The following is a 10501-nucleotide window of genomic DNA, read 5'->3' as shown; positions in this document are numbered from 1 at the left end:
GCAACTGCTTCCCAAACCCGCCACCCTCCATGGGGACCATGGCCCTACTGGGGACCCAGCCCGGGGGCTGCCTGGGGGTCACCCACCTGCTGCAGAGGGGAGGGAATGTCTAAAATACAACTATTAAAGGCAAATTAAAGGATGTGGCAGTGGTAAAATAATTGGGGCAAAAAGGGTTTCCATGGAAACCGTGGTTTCCATGTTGCAGGAGGATGCTGTCACCCTGGCAACAGCTTACCTCCACCCCCCCCATAAAAAAATACAGGCCCTGCTGGTGCCCACAGCAGCATTCCTTGGGGTCCTAGGGCACTGTGGGATGGGGACATGCTGCAGCAGGAGGGAGCAGATGGAACAGAAGTGTGTCAGGAGAAGCTGGAGAAACCATGGCAGGTCCCCAGGTGCCCACACTGTCCCACCTTCAGCCAGGGTCCCCGGGGGGGCTACCCCTTATCACACTGCAGGGGAGAACTGGCTGCTCCCTGCTCCCCACCTTTGCCCACTGGGTCTCCCTATGGGCTCTGGGCTTCCCGGGGAGCAGGTCCTGAGGGTCCCCCACACAGTAGGGTGAGTGGCTTGGCCTGAAGCACAACTAGAGGGGAGCAAAAAGACTGTTTCCTGGGGTGCTATATCCCTATGGATCCCAAGCTGGGGCAGATGGAGGGAATTTTAGAATGGGAATAGGAGGAAGGTCTGGCCTCCTCCTCCTCCGACTTTTTGCTGCTGTGTGGCCTGTCTGCCATGCCAAACATAAGAAAGCACAAAAAGCGTAATAAAAGTAGAGTCGTGAGGTCCAAACCTCAGGGAAGGGGTTTCCTGGAGCCCCCACCATCATCCACTGAGGATCCTGCACCCCCTACTCCATTTACACCACGCCTTGCACTTTCCACCTGCTGACCACCCCCCCAGAAGAGCTTTCTACTGAGCTTTTGTCCTGTTTCTGGATGATTTTGCAGAAGCAGGGCCCCCGAAGCGCCAGGAGAAGGGGCTCTGTGCCAGCTGGGAGGGCATTGCCTTTGGCAGCTGAGATGGATTGAATTCCCTTTCGGGCTGCCACGGAAGGGTTAAAAGGAAAAGAAAAGGTTCTAACCAGACAAAAATAGGGAGAAATCTTTGAGAGGGGAGAGAGAAGGAGGAGCAGAGAGGGAGAGAAGAAAGGAGGTGGAAGTGGAGGAGGACAGCAAGTGGTGGAGTGAGGAAGAGGAGGGGGAGGAGGAGAAAGGTCTAATGGCTTTTCCATTAATTGCACCATTACCCACCTTCATCCCCACCTTGCATTCCTGCATCCAGCCTCCCGCTCCCATCTGGTCCAGCCAGAAGAGATCCTGCATCCCTGGTGGCAGAGCAGGGACCTGATTCCCAGCAATGGACAGGCACAGGGATGGGGCCACGGTCCCCAAGGGTTGATGGCCTCCAGACCCACCTTGGCCATGCCCTGGCATTGGCAGAACACACCAGGCACCCTCACTTGGGGTGAGGGCAGTGTATTTGTGCCCTCTGTGCCCTGGGGATATGATGGTCCCCAAAACACCTCCCAGCCCCTGCACAATTCCTTCCCATCTCATTCCCACTCAAAAGGGGGTTTCATTCACCACCCCCAGGGCTGTGTCGGGAGGTGGGTGCTGCTGTGGGGGCCGGTGTGTCCCGATGCTTGTGGGAGTGCTCTCCTCCTCCAGCAGCAGCCTCCAGCAGCCCCTCAGAGCTGAAGGGCAAGAGGAAGAGCCCCCCCACTCCAGAGACCCCGTGGATGCCCGTGAGCAGCTCTGTGCCCCCACCCCACTCCTGCCTGTGCTAATGTTCGTGTCCCCGTGGGCTCTGCAATGTGACCTGCCCCACCTCCCGCGCCCACCCCCACGCTGGCACACGTGTTCAACCCCACACGCGTGACTCTGCGTGCTCCTGTAGCCAGGAGGAGGGATCTGTCCCTTCCTTCCCCCCAGGACCCCCACTGCACCTCTGATCCCCATGGCACAAACCCCTCACCCAGGCAGGGGGTGATGGTAAAGCCCCCTGTGAGGACCCTGCCTCCCTCCCCAGGATTCTCCTGCCTGGCAGAGACACAGCTCTCCAGGAAAGTTTTCTCCCTCCATCCTCTCTATCCAGTTTTTTTTTTCTTTGCTTTTCCTCGATATTTTTCCCTCTGAGGGTAAGGGGATGTCAGACTTCTGGGTGCTGAACATGCTCTGCTTCACTGATGATGTTTTCCCAAGCAGGAACTGCTGCATGGCTCTGCTCTTGGGTGCCTGGAGACAATCCAAGGGGAGCAGGAGCTCTGAGTGGGACCTTCTCCTTCTGGGCTGGGGGCTCCCCTGTATAGGGGAGTAGTCCCAGCCCTCTCCAAGAGTCCTCAGGATTCACTTAAGATATCTCTGTTTCCAGCCATCCCAAGGTTTGCTCCTGCAGGGCTTTGGGAGCCAAGCTGCTCTCCTGCTGCCGTGCTCGGCTCTGGCCACCTGATGGAGACCTTCATCCCCAGTGATGCTCTCCATCACTGGGCTGCTCTCCCCACCTTTGCTCCAGCTCTACCTGCAGAGATTTTGTTTCTGCGTCCCAGCCTGGGGCTGCCCCAGGGTGGGCACCTGAGATCTGATGCAAAACTCCAAATGCACTGGAATGGCAGCTCAGGGAGGACCAGTGTGTCCAGGGGGGGTGCAGCAGGTCCCCTCTGCTCCCAGGGGATGGGGCTTGCAGCAGAACCAGCAGGGCTGTGAATTACATATTGCAGACATCCCAAAATTACTGGGACAGTTTCACATGCAAGCTGGGGTCTGGGGGATGCTCAGTTGCTGTCCTCTGGGAAGCTGAATTTGGGGTTATTTTTAGATAAGATTATAAATACCGTGGTAAGAACTGATTTACATTTAAGGTTGTGTTTGCAAATGTGCCCTGTCCCTGTGGGCCCCAGCACTCGCTCCTGCAACCACAGGAAGCTGGTTTTGGCTGAGACAGGATTTCTCAGTGCCCTCCTCTCCTTGACAACAGGGTCCGTGGGCAAAGACCCTCCTGTGGACATGGCTGTGATACTTGGGGACACTCAGCAGGTGCCATGTGGCTCCCTGGGGCCTTCGTGTGCTGGTTCTGGGTGGGGAAAAACCTCCAAAAACCACATGTCCTTGGATCTCTGGAAGGAGAAAGGACAAGAGTGCCTTTGGTCCAGAACACCCTCTCCCCAGCATGAAGTGCTCTGGGTGCTCTGCCACCTCCCACTGTGGCAGTTTGCTGAGATATCCATCCCCTGTCCTGCTACCGGGCTTATTGCCTTCCATCTCTCAGGGGTGGCTCTGAGGTACCTCCAGTCCTGTCTGACCCATCCCATCCTCATTCCACTCACATCCTATCCCCAATCCTATCTCTATCCCATCCCAACTCCATCCCACCCACGTCCTCATCCCCATCCTATTGCCCTCCCCAACCCCACCCCATCCCATCCCCATCCTCCTCTTATCCTCCTCCCCATCTCCAGCCCATCCACTCCTAGCCCATCCCCATCCCACTCCCTCCAGCCAGCAGGGTGGAGGCATCCAGTCCATCCTGACATTGGAGCCCCAGATGCATCCCCCTGCCCCATCCCTCTGCAGGCCCCCATCCTACACCCAGTTCCTGATGGGGTCTGGAGCAGCCAGGGGCTTGCCCAGCACTTTGAATGGAGGTTGGGAAGGAGGGGAGCCTCAGCCTGTCTATGCAGACACGTCTCCCGGGTGCAGGGAGCTCCACCACTGAGCATCTCTCCAGCTGCATTAACCCCTCAGCAGCCAGAGCACACACACACTCCCAAGGGACTTCAACTGTTTGAAAACACGGGATTGTGGCACATTGCCGCATTTTTCCCCAGAGAGACCATTGCTGGGACGAGGAGCCCATGCAGCAGCAGCCATGTGTCCGTTCCCAGCCCAGTGTTCAGATACAGCACAGCTGGAATCGGTGGAGAAGGACAACTGCTGTCCTCAGGCTCGAGGCTTCGCACTCCGCGAACACCCAGAGATGCTCCTGCCTACTCCTCCTCTTTGTTTTCAGGGACTAAAATTTTCCTTCAACTGTTTCTTCTTAAAAAGATTCAGAACCCAACTTTTTTTAATTAAAATACAGATGACGGCAGATCCACCGCTATGTCCAGGCTGACTGCGAGCCCGGCACCAGCCCAGCACATCCGAAACTAGAAAGGAAGCAAGGCCAGACGAACCTTCTCATGGGGATATTAGTAAAAGTGAAGGGAGAAAAATCAAACATGTTTTCATGGAAATTTCCATTTTTGAAGGAAAAAAAAAAAAACAAAAGAAGGACTAAACTTGGATGCATTTATATAAATATGGAAATGAAAGCCGTTTCCCGAGCCTTGTCGCCACCCCACGTCCAGCCCTGCTCTCCTGCTCCCTTCAGCACTAGCTCCTCCTTTGCTATGATTTATTCCTGAGCCCCCTGCAGCATCACCCCTTGCCCTCCTCTGGCTCCAGCTCTGTCTGCAGCAGCCTCCTCTTCTTCAGCAAATTGTTGCTTTATTTTCAGCAACCGGTTGGCTCTGCCAAATGGCAGCCAGTGCCGCAGCCCCACTGTCGGTGGATACGCTGGTGGTGCACATCCCGAGGGACCAGGCTGGCCACTTGAGGTAGTTTGAGGATGTGGAGCATCCTCCCAGGGCTCACCTCTGCCCAGATGATGCCATGGGGACCAATCCCCTTGGAGCAACATGCTAAGGAAGCAGGGATGGAGATGGGGCTGATGGAGGAGCTGCGTCCCCCTCTGAAACCTGTTCTTGGGATGTGCCGACGGGACGGCACGGTGATGGATGTACGTGGAGCAGCAGGGACTGCCACACACACCACCACACTTTGGCTTTTCAAACTCCTTCCCAGCTCTACAAGAAGAGGCCTCCTCTCTTCTGCCTTGCTGTCAGCTGGGGTTTTTTTTCTTTGTTTCTATAGAAAATCCCAATTCCCCCAAATAATCCAGCTAAGAGTAAGAAAAAAAAAATACAAACGTGTCATTGCATTCTCTTCCCATCCTCATCCCTCTCTCACACACAGGGCTTGAAAGCGCACTGAAAGGTATTCAGCGTTCACGCTGCCAATTGTCACATCTTTCAATGACAGATTTTAAATGAATGTTATTTTGCAAGGGAGAGAGAGAGGGGGGAAAAGAAAAAAAAAAAAAAGAAAGCCCACACTGCTCATCCAAGAGCTGACAAGTCCTAACGGGCCTCATTTTCCAGAGACAAAAATAACTATTTTCAAAATTCACAGCAGGGCCTTCGCCTACACACGCTGCACCAAGAGAAACCTGTGGGGAGAAATGTAAAACACATTGTGTAAATGGAAATGCACCATGCATCCAAAACGCTTTTGAAGCGATTTGCCCCCTTTCATCCTCGCCAGCTCTCCTGGGAGCGCACGTACGTGTGCTCGCACCCCGCCAAAGGCGCGGGGGCCCGGCGCTGGGTCTGGAGCTGCCTGGCCCCCGGCAGTCGGATGGGTTCCCCACGGCAGCGGATGATGGGAAGGTGTTTTCCTCCCCACGCGTGCGCTGCTGGAAGAGCGGTGCCCATCTGTGGCGAGGGGATGTGGCGCAGTGCTGGCAGGCAGGAGACGTCCCCATCGCCCCTGTCCTCCACCGCGGCTTCGAGGTCCTGCAGCTACAGAGCAGCTACAGCAGCCTCTGCAGAGACCTCCTTGAGAACTTCCTTCTGACCCAGGTTCAGCAGTGGGATGTGGGGACAGGGACAGCACCAGCACTGGGAAGGGGCAGTCGGGACGGTTTGCTGGTTGGATGTGTAGGAGGCACGGAGAGGAAGATGGGTGCCGTGCACATGGGGGGTCTGGACAAATTATGGGTGAAAGAGTCTGCTGGGTGACCAGTGTGGAGCTCATCGGAGCCAGGGGCAAACCTGCCTCCCAAATGTGGGGCCACAGAGAGCTCTGAGTGTATCCAACTATGTTTCCATGGGTCACAGCTCCTCACCGGGGCTGGTCCCGGCCCCCAAAGCCAGTGGAGAGGGGAAACCATAGCCCCAGGTGAGGTCCCTGTAGCAGCATGACTGAGTCCAGCCACATCAGTCTCAGGTCTGATATCCATGGTCAGGAATCCATCCTTCTACAAAGAAGTGTAATAGGGAAGTGCTGTGGTCTTGGGTTTGGGGGAGGCCCTCGAGTTCCCAGAGCAAGAGCAAAGGCAGCAGCTGCCTGGCAGAAGGCTGAAAGCCAGGAGCATGTAAATACAGGGAAATGGCAAGGATCAACCTGCAGGCAGGGCTTCCCGTGCTTCCTCCTGCTCTTGCAATGGCCAACACTTAAAGCTTATGATTGGCTGTGGAGTCCTTGAGGAAAGGGTCTCTCTCTTTGGAAGGGGGTGTGCACGGGCCAGCCCAGCTCAGCACAGTCATACACCACCACCACCAAGCACCAGGGCAGAGACCACATCACCCTTCCTTGCCCACCGAGACCACCTCCCTGCAGCCACCCCTCCAGCCCGAGAGAAGTGTTTTGCGATGAATCCTGGAGCAAGGGAGAGCAAGAGAGCACTGGCCACCTCCCAACATGTTCTTCTCCCTCACTCCCACCCCACGGCAGTGCAGTCCAGAGTTCCACCCTGGCCAGGACGGGTCGATGCTGGGGGAGTCTCCCATCAGATGCGGTTGGACATGAGCCTGGTGTTCAGCTTGCGGAAGAAAGAGCGCAGCTTGCAGATCTTGCACTTCTTCTTCTTGTTCCTACTCTTCAGGGGCTCCCGGCTGCCTTCCCACTCCTCCCCGTCATCCTCGCTGGCCCAAGGTCCCCAGGCACCGCCATTGAAGTCCGGGTGAGCCCGGGGGTTCTCCGCAGGGTACCGCACCGGGATGGCTGTCCGGTTGTACTGCACCAACCTCGTCAGGAGGGTCCTGACCACATCTGGGCGCTGCTCTGAGAGGTCGTAGCGCTCATAGGGGTCAGCAGTGATGTTGAAGAGCCACACGGACTTCCTCAGGCCATCAGTGAGACGCTCCAGGTTCCACCAGCTCCCTGGGAAGTTGGTCAGGGTCTGCGGGGGGATCCAGTCACTGTACCCCGGGTCGCCAGTGAGGAGCTTCCACTCCCCAACCCGGATGGAGGCTTGCACAGCTGTGTTCCAGATGCCAAAGCCATCCTCCAAGGAGCCATACTTGGCATGGTTGTACAGGGGGTCGATGTTGTGCAAGATTTCAGTACGTGGTGACTCCTTGCCCTCACTGATGGCAGGCCAGACATCGTAGCCATCCAAGCCTGGCACATTGCTCAGGTTCCCCCTGGCCAGGCTGACCAGAGTTGGGTACCAGTCTGTGATGTGAACCAGTGCCCAGCTTGTCCGACGCTTGCGCTTGATCAGGGGACTGTGGACAAACCCGATGCCACGGACTCCCCCTTCCCAGTACGTCCCTTTGCGGCCCCGTAGTGGCCAGTTGCTTCCCCCGGAGAAGGTCTGCCCGCCGTTGTCAGTGGAGAACACGATCACGCTGTTGTCGTAATAACCGTACTTCTTGAGGGCCCAGGTGATGTTCTTCACCGCCTCGTCCATGCAGGTCACCATGGCAGCGTACTTGCGGCGAGCGACGTTGCCCATGGAGCGGTAGCGGTAGATGTACTCCTTGGGCGACTGCAGGGGTGTGTGCACTGCCTGGAAGGCCACGTAGATGAAGATGGGCTCCTTAGGGCTGTGGGATGCCAGGATCTTGCTGACACGCTGGGCATAGAGGAAGGTGGAGTACTTCCCGCTCTGGTCCCAAGCCACGTCCTCCCCTTCGTGCAGGTCGTAGCCGCAGACGCCCGGCCCGTCGCAGTTGTCGTAGGTGTAATAGTCCACGTTGCCTGTCAGGGACCCCAGGAAGGTGTCGAAGCCCCGGCGGGTGGGCAGGCACTCCTTCTTGTAGAAGCCAAGGTGCCACTTGCCCACCATGTGTGTGGAGTAGCCCGCTTCCTGCAGCTTCTGTGGCAGGGTGACCTGGTCGAGGGGCAGGCAGTTGGGCTGCCGAGGGCGGATGATGGAGTGCTGCAGCCCTGTGTGGATCTGGTACCTGACAGGAAGAGCCAGGAGGAGTCAATGAGGCAGTGCTGGGTGGGGATGTGATGGCACTTTATGTACTGAAGACCAAAATACATCCAGATCTTTGTGTCACCCAACCCAGCCCCACGAAGCAAACTCCAGCCAGAGACAGGGAGCTGCCAGCCTGGGGAAGTGTCTGGGCTGTGTCAGGGCTGGGCAGCACAAGCAAGTGGGTTTGCAGTGTCCCACCTGGATACCCCCATTGTCCCTGCCCTCTCCTGCTTTGCACACCCCAGAGATGCCTGGGACCACTCAAGAGCCATCAAGAGAGAAGAGAGGCTTCTGCCTGGACCACAGTGGGCTCCACCACCCCCAGGCAGTAGGTGACCACATCCATGGGCACCTCCCTGGGGCCCACTCCTCAGCAGGAGATGATCTGGTGGGATCTGCCTCCTGCAGTAAGTGCTGACCACCCAGCATTGCTCCAGAGAAAGCCCCACTTATCATAGAAGCCCCACGATAAAACCTGACTGTGCTGCTGCAAGAGAGAGTGATGGAGCAGCATCCATCCTGCCCTGGCCAGTGCAGCACTGAACATGCACGCAGGGAAAGCACGGACCAAGGGATTCACAGATGCAGGGAAAAATGATCCTTTGACCCCACAGCAAATCCCCAAGGGCCAGTGTGACAGCTGCATGGGACTACCTGGGGACACAGCTCCTTGCCTGGCGCTGAAGCACCTCAGGCCAGGAATTACCCTCTCCCAAAGTGACATCCATTACCCAACAGCATCCACATTTTTGGCCTTGCCATGTGCCACTATTTTTCCTGTATGAAAATCAACTGTTCACACAGGAAGCCTTCCAGAGAAATCCAGATCCACTGGAGGATCTCCATCACCTGCCAACGCACCAGGGCATCGGTCGAGCTGCAAGCTGAGGTCAAACCCCTCAGGGCTACAGAAGGGACCAAAACAGGGACAGGAGTGGGGTGTGAGTGGGCACTGGCTTACCTGCCGGTTATCAGCTGGCTCCGGGACGGGGTGCAGATGGGCTGGATGTAGTAGTTCTCCAGCTTCACGCCCTCCGCTGCCAGCCTGTCCAGCGTTGGCGTCTGGATATCCGAGCCGTGATACCCGACATCGTGGTAGCCCTGGTCATCAGTCAGGATGAAGATGATGTGGGGTGGCCTGGCAAAGGCAGGAGGCAGAGATTTCTCCATGGGGTCCGTGGCCACATCAGCCACCAAACTGGGCTTCATCCAGTCCCAGGATAAGTAGCCAAAGCTGAGCAGGCTGACGAGCGAGAAGCCCGTGAGGGCATAGACGGCCATCCCGGAGCACACTGTGCTGCCTGCCAAGGGAGTTACTGTCCCAGCATCTCCTCAGAGTCACGGAAACAGGAGGTCCCCCCCCTCCTCCAGAAGAGCCCCCCGACCTAGGGGATGGTCCCGGCAACCCCCACGGCTGGTTTTGCGGGAGCAGCTTCCATAAAGGCACACTCGCGTGCACACAAAGAGCTTAATCCGCCGGGGCTGGGTTGCCTTCAGTCAAAAGAAAATAACCCCCGCGCTGCTCCAATCAAACACATCTGCACGGCAGGACGGGCTCCTCGCAGGGACTGGCGGCGGCCCGGAGCTGCTCACCAGCGTCCCGAGCGCTGGAAACACTTCCTGGCTTCCTGGGGTTTTCTCCCCGCTGTTATTTCTTTATGAAGAGCTCCATAAAATCCTTGTCAGAGAAAGCCGCTGGCTTTCCCTCTCTCCAGCCCTGCTCCTGCCCGGCTATCCGGACAGCTCACTCGGGATACGATGATCCTTTTCTTTAAACTCCTGCGGAAGAGGGTGCTAAAGTTCAAGCCCAGGGGTGCCGAGTTCTCCTCCTCACTCTCCGGGCAAGAGCCGCCCTCTCCTTTTCCCAACCTCCGCTCCAAGGCAGAGTCCCAACATCTGCCCGGGACGTGGTCTAAGCAGCCAGGTTTATGGGGAGCTGCCGGCTCGGCCCCTCCCAGCTCAGCAGCTCAAGGAAAAAGCTGGGAAGCCCCAGAGCATGCAGGGTCCTGAGCGTGGCATTCCTTGAGCCACGGATGCTTCCCTCCCTGCTTGTCCCGAGACGTGTGACACACGGGTCAGGACCCTCGGTGGGATGCTCAGCCAAAGCCCCTGCAACACCCAGACTGGGAGGGCAGAGGGAAGGACCGGGTCTCTGGGAGGGATTGCTGGGGCCAGCTGCCCATGCTGACAAGATCACCATCTAAATAAATCCTGAATGGGGGGAGCTGCAAAAACCTATTTGAACACTCCCAGTGTTAATAAAACCAGGTGCTTGCAGAGCACTACAGAGAGGGGTGGGTGCTGCTGCACCCATTTTCCAAGAGGGGAAACTGAGGCAGGGAGGAGCCGTGGTCACAGCCAGCCAGGGGCAAGGTTTGGTGGGGACCAGAGACTTCTGCCAGTGCAGGGGCACTGATCTGAGCTTGAGGTGCTGGGACAAGGGGCTAGTGCCCTGATGCTTCAGGGC

At 57.2% G+C, this 10501-nt stretch overlaps 1 protein-coding gene across 1 annotated transcript; it reads right to left on the bottom strand.

The window, feature by feature from the left end:
- Nucleotides 1-6511: 6511 nt before the first annotated feature.
- ARSI (arylsulfatase family member I) lies at nt 6512-9315 on the bottom strand. Its single transcript, XM_017827858.1, has 2 exons — nt 8996-9315; nt 6512-8014 (listed from the first exon to the last, which is right to left on the bottom strand). The coding sequence occupies exons 1-2, from the start codon at nt 9313-9315 to the stop codon at nt 6613-6615; spliced, it is 1722 nt and encodes a 573-aa protein (XP_017683347.1). The 3' UTR covers nt 6512-6612.
- Between the last annotated feature and the right edge of the window lie 1186 nt (nt 9316-10501).

This window comes from Lepidothrix coronata, unplaced genomic scaffold (genome assembly GCF_001604755.1).
Source record: "Lepidothrix coronata isolate B3197 unplaced genomic scaffold, Lepidothrix_coronata-1.0 Scaffold144, whole genome shotgun sequence".
In the NCBI taxonomy this organism is placed as follows: domain Eukaryota; kingdom Metazoa; phylum Chordata; class Aves; order Passeriformes; family Pipridae; genus Lepidothrix; species Lepidothrix coronata.
The sequence above is the reverse complement of the archived record's forward strand: the minus strand, read 5'-3'. Positions and strand labels throughout refer to the sequence as shown.